Source organism: Pteronotus mesoamericanus, unplaced genomic scaffold (genome assembly GCF_021234165.1).
Source record: "Pteronotus mesoamericanus isolate MK-2021 breed Mesoamerican mustached bat unplaced genomic scaffold, CSHL_Meso_final contig_263, whole genome shotgun sequence".
Lineage (NCBI taxonomy): Eukaryota > Metazoa > Chordata > Mammalia > Chiroptera > Mormoopidae > Pteronotus > Pteronotus mesoamericanus.
In genome coordinates this window covers 12,710,004-12,732,860 of record NW_026555112.1, presented here as the reverse complement: position 1 = coordinate 12,732,860, position 22,857 = coordinate 12,710,004, and the positions used below count along the sequence as shown (strand labels likewise).

At 38.0% G+C, this 22,857-nt stretch overlaps 2 protein-coding genes across 3 annotated transcripts in view; both read right to left on the bottom strand.

Moving 5' to 3' along the window:
• NR2C1 (nuclear receptor subfamily 2 group C member 1) overlaps positions 1–3,883 on the bottom strand; it is a 43,156-nt gene extending 39,273 nt beyond the window's left edge. For both annotated transcript variants that reach the window (XM_054574696.1, XM_054574697.1), the window contains exon 1: positions 3,743–3,883. The gene's annotated coding sequence lies outside the window, so the exon portion shown is untranslated. The remainder of the gene's footprint in view (positions 1–3,742) is intronic.
• Positions 3,884–9,692: 5,809 nt separating this feature from the next.
• The window catches only part of FGD6 (FYVE, RhoGEF and PH domain containing 6), a 100,548-nt gene continuing 87,383 nt past the window's right edge, over positions 9,693–22,857 (bottom strand). Inside the window, exons 15-21 of the mRNA XM_054574695.1 lie at positions 18,567–18,669; positions 17,939–18,085; positions 16,841–16,943; positions 14,979–15,103; positions 13,064–13,192; positions 12,093–12,241; positions 9,693–9,949 (exon numbers count right to left, since the gene is read on the bottom strand). Of these exons, the coding sequence (XP_054430670.1) occupies positions 9,913–9,949; positions 12,093–12,241; positions 13,064–13,192; positions 14,979–15,103; positions 16,841–16,943; positions 17,939–18,085; positions 18,567–18,669 (793 nt within the window). The 3' untranslated portion in view covers positions 9,693–9,912. The remainder of the gene's footprint in view (positions 9,950–12,092; positions 12,242–13,063; positions 13,193–14,978; positions 15,104–16,840; positions 16,944–17,938; positions 18,086–18,566; positions 18,670–22,857) is intronic.

Here is a 22,857-nt window from a genome sequence, read left to right as displayed (position 1 = left end):
AACAGAATTTTCTTTACAATTGATTTTAACTATGAAAATATGAAAGAGAGTTGTCTTGGGCTACCATTAGATAAGTTGTGACACATAATCACACAAAAAAATCTCATAATGTTTTAAGTAAATTTATGATTTTGTGTTAGACTGCATTCATAGCCGCCCTGGGCTGCATGTAGCTCATGGGCCACGGGCTAAACACCCATTTAAAAAAGCACTCTGTCCTTGTTTGCATAGATGGCCATCTTCAACAACAGACTGACTTCTAAGGATAAGAACTATAGGTTTTCAGTGAACTAATTTTCTTCTTTTTTTAAAAAAAGATTTTATTTATTTATTTTTAGAAGAGAGGGAGAGAAACATTAATGCGAGAATCATCGACTGGCTACCCCTCACGCGTGCCCCTACCAGGGACCCAACCCACAACTGAGGCATGTGCCCCGACTGGGAATGGAACAGGTAAACTTTCAGTTTACAGGACACACCAAGCCACACTGGTCAGGGCTGAATTTTTTTTCAATGAACCACTAGTGTTTAACAGTGCCTAGTACTCATATCTAAATTAAACAAGTATTCGCTGAAACATACTTATCAGGTACTGTGAGACTTTGGGACTTGACAGTGAACAAGAAAAAAAGATCTCTGCCCTCTGCCTCATGGAGCTTTTATTTTAATTAAAAAGCAGATTAAAAAAAGAAACTATCATGTATTAAGTGCTATGAAGCAAACTAGGATGGTGTGATAAAGAGAGAAAGAAATAGAGGGGGAAACTTTATAAAGGTAGTGGAGTGCCCTGAACCTCAAGTCAATAAATCAGAGTTCCAATCCCATTTTTACTACTTACCAAATAACTACATGTCACTTAACCTGAGGCTCAGTTTCTTCATAAATGAAATGGATTCAATAAACTCTTCAAAAAAATTGTAGAAATTCATTATAAGTGAAAATATCTATACCACTGGCTAACAGTCTCTTATTAATAAGAGGTAGTCCCTGCAAGTTAGCTGAATAAACAAAATGCTCTATAAATGAACAAAAGGAGCTCAGAAAAACACCTCACTGGAGAGGAAGGGTCGGAGAAAGCTTTCCAGAAGAGGTAGGCACTGAAGGATAAGTATTCTTATCTGCCTGAAGGACAAAGCAAAAAGCACGAGGATGTTGCCTTTACTACTCTAGAGCTAGCTCACACACAAAAGACACACAGTTCTATATTTTGGGGCCTGATTTTATTTTACATCTACCTCGATCTCACCACTATGTACCTTCTCCACAGAAAACAGTATCAATGGTGCCATCCTGCCATTCAGATTCAAAAGTTTAAGTCTGTGCTTTTTCACTACATCAGATACAGTTCATTTTCTTTTCCCAACATCTGTTCTCCCCCTATTCTTTCCCCATTAGTCCCATTCCTATCAACTGAATGTAAGCTGCTCTCATTAATATTGACAAAGCAGTATTTTTCACACTTCGTGTTGTGAGCCACTTATGGATGGGGAAATTAATTTGAGTATCTTTTTTTAATAAAAAGGAAAATAGAATAGAAATTAGTGCATCAGGTATAGTGAGCACAGTAATAGTAAGTCCCCTGTAGACTGGGTTTCAATTTAATTTGTGTGTGTTGAGTCACGACGCAAAATGTATTGCTATTGCTTTCTGTACAGTGTAGTAAAAAAAAAAAAAAAAAGTTTAAAAATAAAACAATGTCCTCCCCACCCCACCCCCGCCTCCCTGTGGGGTGGGTCAAACATCTCTGAAAAAATAATAGACTTTAAGTTTTCCCTAGTCAGAAAACACAAGTTCACATTCATTTAAACCATAAATAATGGTACATGCTGAACTTCAAGGGGCTCATAAAATCTCCTGTGGCCAGTCCAAGACCTCTAGGTTAAGAGTATTAAGGGTTCAGCTACTGCCAGAAGTGAGTTTCCTGAATGCATATTTAATATACACAATTTTGTGTACATGAAAGGCCCCTAGAAGGCAAGAACCACCTTTACGTATATTTGAAGTCCCAAGAAGGCAAAAACCATCTTTTTGTTAGCAACTTTGACAAGCAGCAATATCTAAAGATACTAAGAGAACTGAACTATATCCGTTTTCTTCTGCTTCAGACCATCAAAGAATAATGTTCCTGGTATTGTTTTCAATGCTTATTAAGCTCCTATAACATGTCCAGCACTGTGGACACAAAGGAGAGTTCCTTTATAGTCTGACTTACTCATCTTCTCATTTTATTTGCCATCACTCTGGAAAGGAGTCTCTCTCCTAATACACCATTCCAAGCTCCTCATCCATCATAATTCCAACTAATCTTTAAGACTCAGTTCAAATATATTTTAATCCAATCTTTCTAGGTGGGTCCGGAATTTATTGTGTATACTAAAAGTTGCTAACTAGGATGTACAGATTTAACTTCTAATATTTTATGCAAAATTTTATGTAAAAGTGAACTTTTCTGTAAGTCCGGTCCATGGCTTTCAAAAAAATTTCGAGGTTGCAGAGGGTCCTATAATGCAAAAACGGTAGTTATATTTATACTATTAATTCTTTAGCTTATGCTGTTTCTTTTGTCTTCTCTATTCCCCAAGGGTAGGAATTACTCTCTCCGTGTGCAAACAGTATTTCGGGAATGTTTGTTGACTTTGATTTGTGAAAAATCAAAAGCCGTCCTAAAAGAAGGCTGAAATACCCTTACAACGAATGATAGCATTAGTTGTATTTCAGTTGATCCAGGTTTATAAAAAATAAATGGAACTACCTTTTAGAGCTACCAGTTGCACATATAAGCAAAATTTAACAACAGTCATGTTGAACGAACGAGCCATACAGGGTTGTTCAAAAACCTCCAAGTCAAAGGCCTACTTAAAACTTCCAGAGGCACAAAAACCGTAAACGTTTTACTTTCAATTCATTTTGCTTTTCCTTTACAGTCCTCCCCCCCCGTCCCCCCCCCCCCCCCCCCCCCCCCCCCCCGTCTCCCCACCTTAAACAGGCTGACCTACTTAGTGAAGGTTATGGGAAAACTTGGCAACATTTGCAACTCATAGAACAGTATCTACAGAAGCTGGAGGCAGAGTTGCGTAACAAAAGAGCTACTGGAAGCTTGGCCATACCCAAGTGCAGTGAGTACCCCGGGCCGCTCTATTTCATTTCTTAAAAGATAAGGTACAAGGCAGCGGCTACTCCCGTCTAATTTGTTGTGAAAATTGGGGGTGTTAATCTGTTGCTTCCAACTAAGCACGAGAATTAGTAAGGGACCCTCTATGAAAGGGATTCAAGCCTCGGCTCAGAGCCACTCGGGGCGAGGGCCGGCTCTCCTGCGTCTCGCCCGCAACGAATCCCCAGTGCACGGCTCCCAGAGGAGGGGGAAGCGCCCCGACGGAAGCTTTTCCTGTAGTTGAAAGGTCAGAGGCGCAGCGGGAGGCGCCACGGGAGAGGCTGCTTGCACGCCGAGCCGCTCGCGGACTCTTCCACCAGTGCCCCGCCGCCCGGCCCCGCTCCATGCACCGGACCCGCGCCGCCAGCTACGGCCTCCCCTTTCTCCAATACCCGCGCTTTCGGCCCCGCCGCTCTGGCCACTCTTCTCGCTCCCAGCCCAACCGAGCAACCTGCAGCGAAAAGTGCCAGGCGAGCCAGCCCCAACAGCCGAAGCCTGAGGCTGTGGTGTGTTTCTGGGGTGCATCGGTTGGCAGTTGGGAAGAGCAACCCCCGCCCCCGGGCCGCTTTTCTCAACACCCGCACTTCTTACCGGCTTCTTTGCCAAGTTAGGTCCTGCGCCGGGCGCGGACCTCACGGTCCCGCTGTGGCGACTACCGGGGGGGGTCCGAGAGGAGACAGTTTGGAGAAAGCTGAAGGGGGAGGGAAAACAAAAGTGGGGGCAAGCAGCTTTCTGGGTTTGTGTATTTGGGCGGGGGTCAGAGTTCGTGACCTCTCAGCTCCACGGTACACGCTCCCGTCGGCGCCTGCGCGTGAGTGGTGTGGAGAACTGGCCAGAGGAAGTCGTGACGTTCCCTGGGTGGGGGGGATGAAAGAACGGGGCCTCTCAAAATCGACTGCCCCCTAACGGCGAGGAGGGAAACTGCCCCGCCATTGCTGCGCGTCCAGGTCGGGGGCTTGTAGGAGTCGCGTGAACTTTAGCATCCTATTTCCCAAGGGTTGTTAAAGGTTTTGGGACGTTTCAAATTTGAGTAATGGTAACCTCATCAGCTTTAGGCAGTTCTGTTACTAACTTGTGGGAAACTGGGCTCTGTTACAGGCTCTTATTCTGTAACATTTATTAGAGGACTAACAAATCTGGGTGGATTCCAGTAAGATTTAAAATTCCCTTCAATAAAAAGACAAGCTGGCATAGAATCCTGTGTAGTAAGGCAAAGTTTTACTTATCAACTATTGTAAGTAAATAACTATAATTGTTAAATGGTGCAAGGATATAATCACTTAAAATATAAGATTTCTGAAGGCTGTTTTTTTGTTATTTGTTCAGCAATAGTATTCCCAAGCCTATAGGACAGTGCCTGGAGGTCAATACAAATTTGTGAATGATAGAACATCACATTCTGACAGCGACTGCCTGTGGCACTGAAGTGTGGCAGGAAGAGCTGTCCTGTGTGCAAACTACTGTGTGATGGTTTGGACTTTAAGAGAAGGGGGTCCTTAAAATTTCTTTAGTATTAATCAGTACGAGAAAAGCAGTCATGGATTAAGGCCAGAAACCCAACTGAGGAAAAACAAAGGTGCACTGAGAAGGAGAACAAGTCCTCTGTCATTTCCTTCTGGAACTAGGCAGCCAGACACAGAAAAAGGAAATACAACAATCCCTAACAAACAGAAATGTAAATTTATGACTCATTTTCTAAAAGTCCCCTTCTTCCTTTGGCATTATTTGTTCTGTTTGGTGGTTTTAAGGCAGCTCCTCAGCTCTTCCTCCCTCCACCCCCTAAATCCTTAAGACTGTCTCAAATGTGAAAGCTAAGAAAGCAAACTATAGGTCCAACAGAGAAAGGCAATCTGAGACCTTGTCTCTATTCTCAGTGCATAATATGCATCCTTATAGTGATGCTTGTGGTTACCCCTTATTATCCAATTAATTAATATAAGCTACAATAAGTTGACTTATTAAAAAGTGGAAGTAGAAGCCATTTGGGGAATACCATTTGTGGGTGAAGAAGAGCATCCCTTAATTATGCTTCAGGAAAACTGGTCAGTGTAGTTCATCTTTAAATGTGACTCTTAAAAAACAATTATGGTTTAAAAGATATCATCACACCAAAAGTAGATAAATTTATTTTGTATAAATATAATACATATTAACATTATTTACAATGCTAACATTTGATTTATAAAGGATCTATTATCTCTATATGGACAGGAAGGTACAGACTTACCACTTTAAGTAAAAAGTTTCTAGAAATTCACAAATCATTTAAAAAACAATAGCATTTCAAAATTGGTTCTTAAGATGCTATGACCAACATATAAAAGGCAGCCCCCCCCCTTTTAAACCTCCTCCCTCAACCAAAAATAAAAAGGAATTTGATATATTGAGGCTTTTTGAAAATTTACTACCACCTTTATCTTAAAAAAAAATTATTCATCTCTCTTATTAAAGGGGGAGAAAGTTTTAGGTAATAAGATTTTCCTTTAGAAAATAACATTCAAAAGTGGTATAGGCTCCTGAGTGATATTTGTGTATTAGGACACTAAAAAAAAAAAAAAAAATCAAACGTGATCCATTAGAAGTAATTTAATTTACCAAGCAAATACCAAGCATCAGTGCATGAGAGGCACCCTGCCACATGCTGAGGGAAATGCTCAAATGAACAAGATACAGTTGCTGTTCTCAAAGACCGGATGTGATTAGTACCATAAGAAAGACTGTTTTAAGATCTAAGGGCTATATGACAGCATAGAGAAAGGAGAGACTAGATCTAGTCTGAAGAAAGAGGGGAGAAGGAATAGGGAAAAGAAGGACAAGGGTCAACTTCACAGAGAAGTCTTGGATAAACAGGCAGAAATGGGGGTGGAGAAGAGGGTGAAGAGAGAAAGGTGGGGTGAGTGTTAGTGGGAGTGTGTGATATCTGAGGAAAAGGGTTCCATGCCAAGCCACTGGGAAGCCAGTGAAAGCTGAAGAGCAGTGATGAAACTAGAGCTATGCTATAGTCTGAAGGCTGGACACGGGTTTGTGCAAACTTAGACGGGGTGTCCAGCCTTTTGGTGTCTCTGGGCCACACTGGAAGAAGAGCGTTGTCTTGGGCCACATGTTAAATACACAAACACTAATGAAAACTGATGAACAAAAACAACAAAAAAAGGTTTTAAGTAAATTTATGATGTGTGCTGGGCCACATTCATGGCCATCCTGGGCTGCATGTGGCCCACGGTCCATAGGTTGGACACCCCTGCATGGCTCTGGCAGTGTTTAAAATGGGACCATGCAAGGAAGGCACTGCAATTGGGAGAAGAGTTACTTCAATCATTGGGACTTGACCAGGGTCTATGCAACACCAGAAGGGCAGTGACAGGGTACAAGAGCAATTGCAGTGCGCTCTGTTGAGACTTGGAGTCCGACTAGAGAGCCTAGAATGGTGTTTTTCTATTACTGAAGAAAATAAACAGATTGAAAAGAAAGCTGAATTTTAGTGATGTAAAGTTTAAAATACTTACGGACCCATGTGTAGGTGTCCAAGTAGTTGCAAATGTTACCTCGCATGATGGTGTAATGAGTAGGTCTAAGGGCTGGGTTGAAAGGAGGGCATTTTGGGGGCTGTGTTTGAGATGTAGATGACAAGAATCCTGTCATTGTAGAAGAAACTTATTCAAACAATATTCAACAAATACTATCTCTTAAAAGACACAAGGTAGGTATTTTGTGAGAAACTGACATATTAGACATAGCATCTGCTTTCAAGGAACGTATAATATAAGAAAAATAGGATTTACTTCTGGAAATCCCAGTGACTACATTTGACTACACTGTGCCTCAGACTTCAAAGACAATACAATGAAAGCACATTCCAAGACATATGAACATATGCTGTGTTAACATTTACATTTTAACTAAATTACTAAATACCAGGCTTTCCCTATTTCTGAATATATTCTACCAACCAAATACAAAGTACACATTTGGCTAACAAAACTACACTTTAAAGTTGTCTTCTTCACTTAGTTGTTTCATTGCATCTTTATATTAAACAAAGTTGCTCTGCTGATCTCATTTTTAGGAAACGCTACTACATACTCAATGAATCAGGCTTTTGGTTAAAGAGAGAATTAAGAACCTTGGGCAAAAGACAATAGAAGGGTATCGGGTACATTAGGGAACGGGCACAAAGGTCGGAGAGAGGCTCAGAAACATGAGATGACGTCCAAGATAACCAATCTCCTCTCGTTTTCCTATGGCTCTGGTGAGCCCTCTGCATTTACAGCAGCCACAGGACAAGGAGAAACACTGGCTGGGGACACACACTAAGAATGTCAGCCTTCCCTAGTTTAACCTGGCGTCCTGGTTACTTTCAGAATCCTTTTGGGCTTAGCTTTGTAGCTGCTATTCTTTCTTCTTATGAATAAAAGAAGATACTTGAAAAGAGTTTGACTGAAGAAGCACATGTATCAGTGTAATAATTCTCAGGATCTAGGTACCAGCCCTCGTTTTATCCTCATTTATAGAATGTACCCAATGTATCATTTTTCTCTAAACTGTTAGCTATCAAGAGATATTTTCAAAGTAGCTTTACAACAAAATGTCTAATTAGGTTTTTTGGTGGACATTGAATTAGCCAGCTTAAATAAATAATTGATCAGCTTTAGTAAATTATGAGGATTGATAAGAGGGAAAAGGAATGTGATACTATTCCACATTTGAAACATCTTTATGGGGAGGAGGGTTGTAATCTGATACCTTCCTCAAAAGGCTATATTTTATGTTTTTCAAAACCCTCCATGGGGCTAAGCCAATAGCTAGTACAATCATGTGAGTTTCATATATAATTAGGAGAATTACTAGAAGTTTGTGCAACTTCTTATATTTAGATTTATAACTAGTTCTTGATTTGGCCAGCTGCTGAAAGATAGAATAGCCTGCCTGATATTTTTTAAGATTCTGAGGTTTAAAACAAACCTTGTAGCCAGAAAGCTGAGAGCTTAAGAAGAGGGGGGAAGAATTCCAAACAACTTATTGTTCTGCAAAGTGTTAGGTCCAATGAAGCAGAAGGAAATACTTCATAAGGCATCATACTGGTATCCAAAACAGACATACTAAAAACTGCAGAGATTTTAACATGGGAGCCTTACTTATGCTATCTTGATTAAAATTAATGAGCTGCAAAGTATTGGTTTACCCACAGTAGCAGAAAGACGGGGGACATAGCATGTGAGGACGGTGTGTGAAGTTGCAACAGGGTTTAAAATGATTCCGTAGCAAGCAACAGCCGGAAAAAACTACAGCAGCTAACTCTAGATCTAACAGGGACGGTGGTGCTGCAATAACAATCGTTCAGAAGGCTTCGGCAAGGCACTCAGTAATGCTCTTGGCAGTCATAAATATCACAGTGAATTAGGAAATCCTTTATGTAAAAAGAAAGGAAAATTCTTGTGCCCTTTAATGAAACATTATATGAAAAACCTTGCCTTTCAGGATAATTTACATTTAGCTTAAGCTCAGTCAATAAATGTTATTGTGAAAATCAGGAATGACTTGAACCATAGCATTAATTTCATTTTTCTTCTGCAAATCACTATTATTTACAAAGTAGTTCCTATGTTAAACAGTAAGTGCACCGGAATTATGAATATAAATTTTTCCCAATGAAGTGCACTGACAGCTAGTTAAAAAAATAACAGACTTTTAAAAATTTACCAGGGAGGATATAACACAAAGTGGTAGTAAAAAACCTTTAAAAAAAAACAAAAACAATTTCAGTTAATACTGGCTTAGAATTTGTGCTTTTTTGATATGGTAATTCCAGTTCATTTTTAAAAGCACAATATTATAAGAAATATTACATCCTTTTTAGACATAAATACCACTATTGACTTGGGCTCAGAACACTTATAATAGCAAGGGACATTATGTAATATAATGCTTCCCATATTTGGCTTTTTTAAAAAACAACACCCTTATATTTGTGTTGAACTGGTAGCATTTTAAAAGAAGATTAGATTTAATTATTGTAAAGGCTATAGAATTAATTATTTGTGTTCCTCTGCAAATCAAAATATCTTCTTTCCTACTTATATACAGTTAAATAAAAATTCAGATTCTATCTCTCTGCTCTACTTCCTTGACGATGTAACATTATGATGTGAGGTACATCATAGTAGACATACTAGAGATAATTGACTAGAATTTCATTTCACAGTTACTGAGGTAGAAGTTGGCCATGTGTTTTTCATTAAAAAATACAAAAATTCATCTTAGTTTACTGATGTAAAGACATGCATTTTTATCATAAGCAGTTTTATAATCATAATTTCTAAACCAAACATTGTATGAAACTTGCTCCTTAATGTGTCTTTTTTTAATTTACAAGGACTTTCTGCTAGTGAGAATGTTATTGCAATGTAACACTGTAAAATACATTGAAAAAACAGTGTGGACTATGTCATAAACAGTTAAAACAGCATACAGTATTAAGATACATTTTCTGGTTTCTAAAGAAAAGTTACTTTAGAATTCAGTGTGAATTTCAGAAAATAATTCTGACTTAGGTAAACATCAAAAATTTTAATAAATAACATACATAAAAAACATACATTTAAAAAATTCCCTTATACCTAACAAAATAATTTCTTATATTTGATGAAGATTTTGGTTGGATTTATCTTGGCAGTGTTGATTCGTATTAAATTTTTGTACTTTACTCCATTCTGATGATATTCCACCCTTTTGGAATCACAGAAAAGATGAAACCAGTACTGCTACAATATCGTGCCTTCCTGAAATGCTTCTATCCACCTATTAATAAGAGAAATTTGTTAGATTTGTAAAATGCAATTATCCAATATGTGTTATGTTAATGTAGATAATAGCTGTGCCTATGAATCTAGTTACCCTAACAGCATATTTAAGATCTTTCTAATAGCAAACTAGAATTCTGTGTATATGGAATTCTGTATATTTGGTAATTCGGCCAAAATGTTGGCCTGTAAAATGCTTCTCATTTCTATGAGGCATGAGGAAGGGGCCATTTCATGTAAAAACTCTATGAAGTCCTGATGATCCTCTTTAATTGGTTTTGAAAATGGATATAGCTGCAAAGGCCTTTATTTGAACCCCCTTTCTGTTCTGTCCCTGTCTCTTTCTTCCATAACCAAAGATTCCTTGGGGCATCCATAATCTAGACCTGCTCTTAAAATTTTCAAAGAAAGGGAATCTAACATCTAGTCTACCAGTGATCAAAATTCTGCCTGCAATAGAAAAGTGTCTCAGTTTCGGAGAAGTCTTTCCTAAATCCTTTAGTCACCAAGTTTTATCTGACAATACACACAGCTGCAATTATCCAGAGGACCCTTGGAGGTTGTGTCTTAGTACCTCCCTAGTAGTATAATTGCTTATGAACTTGCTAGGAACATGTGAAATCACTCACTTTAAATAGTAAAAACAGCATATGAGAGAGAATTAGTTCTAATTTCAAGGACAGAGTTTTCAAAAATTTAAATTTTAAATGAAAATGGCATATGTTATACCACAAAAAGACCTCTTAAAAAGCCAAAAATTTCCATTGAAGTGAACACATTTTACTATTCTGTGATGTGCAAAAAAAGCAAACCATATGATATTAATACTTTCAAAGAGAAACTCATAATTTAGCCTGTATTAATTCTAAATTACAAGTAAGCTGATTCCCTTCACCTAACTACATTCAATTCTGTCTTTTTTCCCCTGATTTTTATATTTTGATTTTATATTTTTTCAATTCTGTCCTGATGTCATTTCTATCTTGTCAATTTAAAGATATAAGCAAAATATGTATATTCAAAAGCAGTAATTTTTGTCAGGTTGGTGATGAATACAGATTAAAATGACGAGAAATATAATTTCTAACAAAATATTAGGGCAACTATTTAAGTAATTTTTATAGAAAAAGTAGCTAAATGGCACAATTTTAAAATATATTCAGTATACAAAGGGAATTATTTGGAGTAACAGCTACTCACAGCTGGATACCCTAACAAACTTGGGGCAAAAGAAGTCTTATAGAGTATTTGTAACATTAAACCTGATTAATTTTCAGAACATATATAATTCTGGTACATTAATTCTTAATTGCCTTAAGAAAATAACAAGCCTTGCTACTTAAAGCATCCATTTATATCTGCCTGCACTTTTTGAGTCTTCAGAAAACATGAGCACCTCTTAGTGAAAACAAAAATGTGTATCTTCTGAGGTCAAAATAAAAATCAAATGAAAAAGAGGTGAACTGAACTGTTTTGTTCAGAAAGGACCCTGATTTCACAGAGTTATGCTTCTTTATATTCAGCAACCTCATGATATCTAAATATTCTTTTTGGAATTTTGAAGAGGCTGTTTCAGCCTTCAGCAACTAAAATATCTATTTTGATATAAAATGAAATGAAATGGAATAAAATAAAATAAAATCTATTCCCTTCTACTCAGTCATTGGGAACAGCATGAGAGTCTCTTAATGTGTTTGACCTTTTCCCCAAAGACGTTAGCAAGCAGCTGTTTAAACTCCTGCTGTTCCCCGGCACAATGGAATCATTGGACTGCCAAGTCCTGGAATGTTTCAAGAGAAGATTCTTACCCTGATTGAAGGAAAGGTCAAATACCTCAGCTTTCCTTCCTCTCAGCAGAGCAGCATCATGCTGCTTCCTCAGAGGTTGTGTGTACACAAAATATTTGGGACAGAACCACCTATTTTCTTTCCCCCCTGCCTCCTGAAAATATTCCAGACACTCTTGCCTCTCTTTAGAAACAATTCTAAAGAGTTTGAATAATATCTTAAATCCTTCTAATTTGGATCCTGATTTGAATTCTCAGTTGTTCCCATGCTTGAGAGTAGGTTATCTTACTATCCATCATTTAAAGTAACAACTCAAACTTTCACGTGTAAAAGAAAAATGTCTAAATTACTTACTTCTGAGCTGAGTGAGCATCATCTGCTTTGAATACATAAAATACCATGTTTTTGTGCAGTAACTGAAATACTCTAGACTCTGAATTCTCATCTTTGACTTGAGTGACAGTGAATCCTAGTAAAGGCTGACTCTCCAAAGCTGCCACATCCTAATTTAAAAAGACAGAGAGGGTGGTGATTTTTAAAACTGATACAAAATTCAGATGTGCAAACTCCTGATATATACAACTCTAATTTCATTTTATATACATGCATGTGATTAATTCTAGCAACTTATTCAGTTTTCCTTTATTCAACAATATTTATTGATCCACCCACTCCCACCTACTTTAGGAGCCAGACACTGTGCTAGATGATTTTCAATGGGTTCACGAACATTGAATTTTACGTATTTCCCTACAACCACAGGAGGTAGGTAATTGTATTACTTTCACTTTATGAATGCAGAAAGCATAGCTTAGAAAAGCGCTGATTCACCCCCATCCTGCTAAGGAAAAGCTTGGACCTTAGGGCAGCGGTTTTCATAGATGTTGGAACACATGGTAATCAGACAGGAGAGAACGGCAGTATTAGAGCAAACAGTCAGAAACTGTGTATAACCCAAAGGCAGTCTAGATGATCCGTGCTGATGCCTGATCAACATAATCTGGAGGTGGTCAAAGGGGTGTGATCCAACGGAGCTTGGCAGAAAGGATAAGAACCTCTGCCTTCAGTGAGGTAGACAGTCACGTGACACAAAAGTAAACTTACATTTTTAATACTATGGAAAATTCCTAATATTTTTTAGTACGAGCCCTTTAGACAAAACAAAGACCTTGTTCACATAAAAAATAACAGCAACATCTCCCCCTCCCAAAGCAAAGCAAAACAAAAAAGTAAAACAAATAGATTAAACAAGCACTATAATTTTTTCCAGTTTCCATTATAAAACAAGTCCCCCAATTTATGCATCATTAGATTCCAGATCTTACCTCGCTTGCAGCGTATGTGTATAGCACTTTATTTTTTATGACAAACCACAAGTGCTTCCAAGGTTTTTTATTGCCCTTTGATCTATACAAATAGCCACTCATAGAAGAATCTTCAGTGTTTGCTGATACCTAGGAAGCAAACCCATACATAGTTTAATGGTGTTCAGACCAAAAAATTTAAAATAATAAAATTGCCTTTGATAATTGGTTCTGAAAGCAATAACCATAATAATGTTTAGAAAAGAAACTGCTTATTTTTAAAGTCTGCTACTGTACAAATGGAACACTTGCCATTACCGTGAGGATAAAAACCCTTCTTAGAAGCAGTTTTGGAAGTCTACCTGGTTTGCACATATGTGTTTCTTAGTGGGTCTGCCTGTGTTTTCTGGGTTGTCAGAAGAAAAGTAATTCCAAAGGCCAAAAAGGCTTTTTTAAAGCTCCATTTTGGGGACTGTATATGTTGTTTATTGCTTTCCTTATTCTGGTAATTAGGGAAAATTACATAAAACTTTAACCCTGTCCCTGAAATAACAACAACAAAAAACTACACCAACAGAAAAATAAATAGAAAATTCTACGATTAATGGTGATTTTAAGGATCAGTTTCTGCTCCCCAAATTTTGGTCTAAAAGACAAGAAGCTTGTTTTACTTCATAAAAGGCGAAAAATGTTTTAATCTCTAAGCAAAGTAGTAAGCTTTTAGTGATTATAATTTGGCAGCTGAAACGTTTCTCTCTCTCGTTAATACATGAACAATAGAGATATAAAAAGCTAAGTTTAGGAATTGCCTTATTAGTGGGATGGCAAACAGACTCTTAAGTGGCTCCTCATGACCCCTGCCTCTGAAAGTCACTCTGTTGTACAATTTCCTCGCCTTGAATGCGGGCAGGACCTGTGACTTGCTCCGAACCAACAGTATATGGTGGAGGTAACGGATGTCACTACCCTGGTTGTTACATTATATAAGACTTCATCTTGCTAGTAGAGAGCTCTAGAGATTATCTTCTGTTCCGGCTTTGAAGAAGTAAGAAGCCATCTAGGGAGGCCCATGTGGCAAGGAGCTGAGGGCAACCTCTAGTAAAGCAAATAAGAAGCCATGGCCCTCAGTCTTAAAACTGCATGGAAATGAATTCTGCCAACAACCTGAGTGAGGATGGAATGAAACCCTTCCCTAGTCAGCCTCCCGGTGAGAGCTCCACAATGGCCCACCCTATGACTGTGGCCCTGCAGGGACCCCAGCTAAGCTAAGCCTGGACTCCTGAGATGGTAAATGTGTGTTGTTTTCACATAGTAATCAAGCAAGAGAATACAATTAAAACTCTACTGGCCACAAAACTAGCACCAGTGGAACTAGTTAATAAACTAATCGAAACGGGAGTTGCCAGAAAGGCAGTACTGTCTGATCTCTGACTTGGCTGACTGAACACCTGATTTTGACAGACTGGGATATGATAGCAGTGATGCCTATTACCACTGTTTACGTTTTCTTTTAAGTATGAAGGAAAAACAACCTACTATTAGTGACATCAGCTGTATATAAGCAACTAATGCCTACAAATAACAGTGCAGATCAGTAAATGTTTATAAGAGGCCCCAAATATTCTGCAGAGTTCTTCCCTCTGCTAAGGGTCTGTTCAAAGTAATTTTAAAAATTCACGTGTTCAAGTTATCTTTACTTTCTGTCATTGCTATGAAATGCTCTGCAAACCTTCTGGCAGCCATTTTATAAATGACTCAGGTCGTATGGGAGTGAGCAAGATAGTGAGGCATCAGCCACACCTCATCACCAGAATTAAAATGCACGTCTTAACAGTAGTGAGAGATGACGTCTTCCTTTATGAATGAAAAACAGTCTATTATATGAGTATGAATAATTCAGCCTCTATCAGGTTGCAGGTTTAATGGAAACACTCACTTCTTTGAGAGCAGCTGGGATTTTTTTCTGTTTCCTCCCTGATGGAATACTTTGTAAGACTGATGATAAGGCACTTGAAGATTTGTGATTTCCGGGAGATCCAATCTTAGGAGAGTGCTGGCGATCTAAAAGAAATCAGGTGCACTTATATAGCTAATGGTAATCATTCTGCAATTCAATTTAATTCAGATCAATAAACAGGGCATAAAATATCTATGGAAGGATATGCAAGAAACTTATGCCACTGATGGGAACAGAAGACTGGTGGCCAGAAGTTGAGTGGGAGGAAAATTTTCCACTCTCTATGATATTATACTTTTTCAACACTAAACCATGTGAAAGGATTATTTTTGTGCCTTTAGAATTCTGAAATGTTACTATACCACCAACTTAGAGGAAAATTTAAAAACTTCACTCCTCACTTAAAAAAAAAAAAAATCTAACATCATTTAGTGTCTAGATACCTGACCAAGTAATAGAACAATGAACAAAGTGCTAGAAAAGGGGTTATAAGACAAGACAAGCAAGCAATTAATTTTGACTGCACAGGTCCAGGAAAAGCTTGGAAGAGAATGAGATGTTTGAGTTGGCCATTAAGGTGTACATGAGAGTTTGCCAAGCAAAAAAAGAGGAGGAAGACAGCTCTATGAAGAGAGGTCAGCATAAGCAAAAACAGAGATGAAATTAGATCATCTATTTGGAGAATAATGAGTCTGGGAATAAAAAGCTGGTTCTAAGGAACCCGGACTATTGTTTAGGCAGTGGGAAATCAAAGACCTTTTAGGCTGGAGAATGACATGAGCAGATTGAATTTAGAAAAATAAATCTGGCAGTAGGAAGGAGAAAGGATTTGCAGCAAGAAAACCTGTTAGAAAATTATTACAGTAGTCCAGATGAAAGATAATGAAGGCCTTGTTATGAGATGAAGAAATCAAGAGAAAGACAGGTTTTCAGAGACAAGTTTGACAAAATTTACCGACCAAATGGGTGTGGGTGATGAGGGAGGAGGATTCAAAAATGAATTTTGAATGTTTGCAGCCTATATTATATACCCAGAAAACAAATGGAGGAACATAAAGGTTGGCAAAGGATTAATGAGATGAATATGTCTTCTTGGAAAATATGTACACAGACAATAACAAACTCAATATACAGATTCTGAAACAGTATGTCATCTAGTTTTATTCACTTAGATAGTCTCATGTGTTGATGAAAAGCTATTCATGGAAATGAAAGATGACCTTTTTAAAATTTAGAACCTACAGGTTTCAGGAATTGAACTATAGATGTCTCTCCCAAATATAGACCTGAACAGTCCTGCTAGTTGCATTTACCTTGACTGCAGGGATGGATACCTGTGGATAACGAGTAAGCCAATGTGATTTATCATTTTGTATTTAGCGAAAAGCCACACATTTCGATGTACAAGAAAACCTCACTAAATCAGTCCAAGCGATCAAAATTAGGCTAACAAAGTGACACCCAGTATATTTCCATAGGGACTGACTTAACAGGTAGATAAAAATGACTTGTAATGGGCAGTTGTGAAACTAGGGACTTCAAAATTACTTGAAAGTTAAGGTTCCCTTGTAAGTGTTTTAGGCATTTCACCCTATAATTATATTTCTATAATTAGTATTCTTAGCAAAACTGCTTTCAGAATTAAAAATAAACTCCAGTCCAACCTCTCTTGGAAACCCCTAAATATTTGTTAAGAGACCTACACTAAGAAAGCAGTAAGCTCAATATTTTGAGATCACCAATCATACTGCTAATGTGTCTAAGATGATTCTTTCAGAAGGCTGTTTGAAAGCATCTGGGAAACAAAGGAATTGTGGGTTAAGTCTTTACTTATATATTACCTAATTTCTGCAGTTCTTGGAAACAATGTTCACATACTCTTGCTGGTTGATTTTTCAGGTAATCTAAGCCATACTTATTTGATGAACAAGCTTGGCATACAATCTGAAAATACATTGGAATTATTTAATTTAGAATAATTTTTGTATCCAAACCATCAGGTATTTCACTCTTTATAAGTGCTGTCTACTTTTTAAAACCTTTGTATAGTCATTGAATCTCAACAACAACTCCGTGGAGTTCAGGCATGCAATGAACTCACACACAATACCCCACTTGAAGACACGGAGGCCACAGATTATTACTGAATGTTTACTACAAAAAAATAATATACTGAATAGTTAATCTGTGCAAAATGTTTGAACAGTGCCTAGAGCTCAATACATCCTGTGTTAACGGTATTATCATCATTATCATTGTTGTCATTGTCATCATCGCTGTCGTAACCATGACCACCTCTGCTACACCTTCCCAGGTGCCTAGCCCTATATTGAATGCACCCTAAATAAGACCTCATTTAATGTTTATAGTAACTCGCTGATGTCATTGTTACTATGTGCATCTTACTAATGAGGTCATGAAGACTTAGAAACATCACTAGTGGTAACTTCAATACTGAAAGTTCCCCCTATTAAATACAGCAGGTCATTGAATAATGTCATTTCATTATAACCTTGATGTGATACCACAGAAACTTAACTCTGGCTTATATCCGTTAGCTTACAGTAAAATTGGTTTCATTGTAAGTCATTCACTTACTGTGCAGAACCTATCGACGATGAAGTAAAGACTATACTAAGTATCTAGATAAATGCAGTTTAAATAATTATCTATATGCGAGGGTCTACTTATTTGTGAATTTGTAAGTTTTTTTAAAATAAAAATTGTCTATTATTGACAATATAAAATAACCTTGATGGAGGAGGAAATAAGTTCCCTAACAAGACTGTCCCATGCCGAAATATTGAAAGAAAATACCATCCATGATTCAGTATCTTTCCCCGGACACAATGGCGTAAAAGGGGAAATAAACTCCCTCACTATCTACAGGCTGGAGCTATTAAAAGACCACAATGGAGACGGGGGTTATCCTCGCCAACCTTTCCGCAGGCCCTGCAGTGGTGCCGCCTCCAGGTCAGGGTAAATTCACTTGTGCAGATCATACACATTGTGGCTCTGGTGTCAGGAATCCAGATTGGAGCCTTCGATCCAAGGGGACTAACGTCCTCTTTATTTTCTGAGTCGGCCTGTGGAAGAATGACTTCTGGTTATCTCCTGCACACTGCCGCAGACTCAAGCCTTTTGTTTAGCAGTGGTGGCTCACAATGCTGATGGTATCATTAAAGGGTACGGGCTGAACTACAGGGTTATTTTATTTTTTCATGTTCTCAGGATATTAAGATTAGCTATATTCTAACAATCCTCTAATACAAAATTAACTTTAAAAGATGCCTGTAGTAGTGCGATGACAGCTGATTAGTTTCCTTAAACTATACTTTCTAAATGTTATACAATGAAGTTTTATAACTAGAAAAAAATACGAATATGCTACATGCTATCATGGACCTGCAGTGAGACATTAAAAAGGTAACAGTTTAGCTCTGAGATTACGCACAGACCTCCAATTCTTCTGTGAAATCCATGTTGCTTTTCTAAATCCCTGGGAAAGGTTTCTTTAAGACAAAAAGGAAAATGCATTAAGGAAAAAGAAGAAGGAAAAGACAATACCTCATCAAGACTCCTGCTAGGACAGAATGTGATTCTTTTCTTGGCATACTCTTCTATTGACCTGGAAATCGCTTCTAGCCATTCATCCCTTTCTGTGGCAGAACTGTTGGGGGCAAAAGAAGGTTCCATCAACCAGATGTCAGCTTTTATTCTTTGCATTTTTCTTACTTCTTTTCCTTCTCCCATGGCAACAGATTCCACCACCCTCCAACAATGCTGGTCACAGGCAGCAACTCTGAGGTTTATGTGCACAAATAATCAGAGCAGGCATTATAGAACACATGGCGCTTTAGCAAATTCAATGCCTTTTGCCTTTCCAAAAGTACTGTTTACACTGAATGACTTTTGAAGTCTCCTAACTTTGGAGGTATTTCTGTTTGGTTTTACAAGCTAGTCACACACTTAATAATTATGATTATTTCTATAACCAAGGAGTTTCCTAGAATTTAAAAATATTCCGAAGAACCAAGTTTCAAACTCAAATTTGTATCATAGAATACTAAATAATAGTCAATATTTTTAGATTAGTAACTACTACAAAAATTTTCTAGAAAGGGCAGTGGGTTAAGGAAACATTTTTGTCACCATAAAGAGATGTTTAAGGAGTGGTTAATAAGGGAAATAGCCTAGAGTTGTTAGGGTGCCTCTACCCGGAACCAGGTCATCACATTCTTTGCTCCTACCCTCAGTTCTTCAGGAGCTATGATTCAAATCTAGATGGAAATGGACCAAACGGGGAGAGCCTATGCAAAGAAAAGCATTCTTATTCTGCTTTCGTACACCTTCTCCCCACCAAAACGCAGGTAATTTCAGATTATCACTGGCATCAGTACATTGCATTTTGCATACCCCAGAGTGAGAGGCACATTTTAGGGTGTGTGTTTGTAGAGATAAAGAGAGAATTTAATAATACGTTTAAAACTCTATCATAAAATCCATCATAACAGTCGGAATGTGATTGTGTAAGACTGTGTATTTTTCTTAGAGAGGCATACTGAGGGACGTAGGAGTGAAATGACCTGACATCTGCAATTTGTTTTAAAATATTTTAGAAAATAGGAAAACTTGTGCAGAATCTTCTTGACAATTTTTGAGTCTGGGTGACAAATATGTGGTTTCGTTATAGTACTTACTCTAATTTTAAGTATATTTGAACTTTTACTCAAAAATATTTTATTAATAAAAGTTGATATTAAAAAAATAGAAAAACTTATGTCACACTGAGTGAGATATTGAAAACGTGGATGGTTGTGGTTTTTAACTCTCAAATGGTATTTTTAAAAAGAAAAATTCTACAAAAAATAATGGTGTGAATAGGCATATTTTGTATTTCAATGAACTTAGAGCAGGTCAAGGAGATACTAGATACTAAGAAACCACTGATTTCCCCCCCAATAATCCTTCTTAAGTTACCGTATTTTGCCATGTATAACGTGCTCCTGGGTATAATGTGCACCCACACTTTCAATCCAAACTTTTGAAAAAAATTTTGTTTTAATTTTTTAATTCAATTATTCATTTATTTATATTTAGATACTTCTTTTTTGTATTATAAGAGATACTACATTGCATACGGATATTGTTATTCTTTCTAGAGTTATACTTTTAACACATAAGCATAAATAAAATAATTAAAAATATTTATATAAATATGGAATTAGTACTATTTATGTATAATGTGCATCCTTACTTTTCCCTCAACAATTTGGGCAAAAACATATACATTATACATGGCAAAATATGGTACGTGCCACTTAGGATTTGCACTCATATGGCTATTAAAAGGTAGACATCCAGTTTACAAATAAAAATTTTAAACTAGTATATTTCTCAAATTTTTATTATATACCAATAATAAATAAAACAGAAGCAGTCCCCATCTCTCCAAACCAAACAAAACCTGCCTCAGCTACCTCTACTATTTGACCATCACTGTCTCAACCAGCTGACATTTATTTAACAGTTACTACATGTCAGTTAACTGTGTCAAGTGCCTTGCAAATGTCATATCTCTTCCTCAGGGCTACTCCATGGAATATATATTGGATTTTACACATATCCCCATCCCAACTTCACCATCTACCATCTCCATTTACGGATAAGGAAACTGAGGATATGAAAGGTTAGATAATTTGCTTTAAATAACAGACTACACTAAAATAAGTAAGTATCAGACCCAAATGCGGCTAAAGGTTGAACCCTTCACCACAGTGTCATCTCTGGCCTCTGTTCATGTTTTCTGAAGAACTGCACTCTAAAAACACATGCTCAGATTTCCAAGCAAACATTCTTAAAATATTACCATTCCTCCCTCTGTCCCTGCCTCCCCACTTTTTCACTGGAAGAAGTAACAGCAACAGAGAGGCAGATGGCTAATTTGAGAATTGCCGTCTGATTTTTCTGGAGCCCTGAGAGCATATGGAATGTGGTTCCACTGTGCAAATCATGTCACATATGCTGTTCTTTCATTTAATCACTCCTGGCTCTCTCTCGTGTGGGTTCCTGCCAAAACAATGTTTACCAGCTCTTAAAAACACATATCTCACAGACCACACACATTTGCCACAGCATCAAGTAGAGACATTCTAGCTCTCTTTTTGTAACATGGTTAGCGGAAGAATCAGAATCTTCTTCCTTGGATCAAAAAACAGTTAAACCAAGCATTCTTTTCTTTATGGAATGTGCACATTACCAGAATGCAAATTTATATTTCAAAAGTACCATTTTCCCATTGATTAGGATAAATTTCCAAGGGGAAAAACACTCCCCAACAGAAGGATTTCTGGTGTTTTAGACCTTGTTACACCATTTACTACTTGTGTTAACTGTACATGCTACTCTGAGGTCGAAAGGCCACATTGCTTCAGTTCAATTCATTTGAGTAACATTTCCTGGGAGCCCACTAAGAGCTAGCTACTAAGCCATGAACTGCACACAAAATACACCTCATTTGTAAGGGCTTACATGTAATTAAGGGGAGACACAGAAACAAGTAATTACCACATAATAAAATAAATGTAAGGTAGATAAGTAACACAGAAATTATAAATTACCTTCTGTAGGTAGCAGGGAGGGCTTTGCAGAGGTGATGACTAAGATAGGATTGGAAGAATTATAGGAGTTGGAGAGGGAATGCTTTAGTTTCTCTGTGCGCCTGCATTCAGTGTCCTAGCTTTGCTTATCACCTCTAAGCTGATGATTCCCAGATACAAGCCTCCAGTCCGGCTTCCTTCTGACATTCAGATCCTTACATAAATTATTTCCTTGATGGCTCCACTTTGATGACTCATAGGCCCCTCACATTCACTATGCACATCTGAAACTAAATTCCTGATCTCTCCCCTAAAGCTACTCCTCTCCCAATGTTCCCTTTTACGGCAAATGGCATCACAACTCAATACAATGGACGAGCTGAAGCTCACTCTCAGTGCCTCTCTCATCCTCATGTCCAGTGAGCCACCGCCATTAGCTCCCCTCCCAAACCATTCTCCACACAGCAACCAGATACTCCTTTAAAAATGCCGGTCTGGTCACATCATTCCCTTGTAAAAACCTTTCAGTGGTTTCCTGTGGCTTCCAGGCCAAAGACCAAAATCCACAAGATGCTTCTGCAAAATCTTTCTCCCTGTCCCTCCAGGCTTATTCTGGGTCACATTTCCTCTCATTCTCCGTTCATGCCACACTGGCCTTTCAGTTCTTTGACTATGCCATGCTCCTTTCCACCTTAGGGCCTTTGCACGCACTGTTCCTAATGACCAGGAGCCTCTTCCGTTCCTCTTTCCTACCTCACTCACTTTTATTTATCCTTCATAATCAAATACACACAGGGTTCTTTAGCGAAGCTAAACCTGACAGCCCATTCTCTGCCAAATCTAGTTCAAGGCCCCTTGCTTTGCAGTCTCATATCTACTGGTAGTTTTCTTGTGTATTACTTAAATTACAATAACTGATTTTGTTGATATTTGATAAGTGTGTGTCTTCCCTAATGACCTATAAACTTGGGGGAGAAAGGCCTTTGTAATTCTCCACTGTATCCCCAATGCCTGGTCCAGGGCAGAGAACAAAGTGATGGATCCCAGGAGGAGGTAGCCACCTGTGCAGGGCAGACGGATGTGAAGTAGGCTGGCGTGCATAGAAAATCATAAGCAGATCCATGCTGGTGGAATGTGCCAGAGTTTCGTAGGGGTGGGTACAGGAATAGTGAATGGAGATCAGACTGGTGAGGCAAACAAGGACCAGATCACATGAGGCCCTCTTACCCTTTTTCCATGTTACACAGTACCTGCCTATT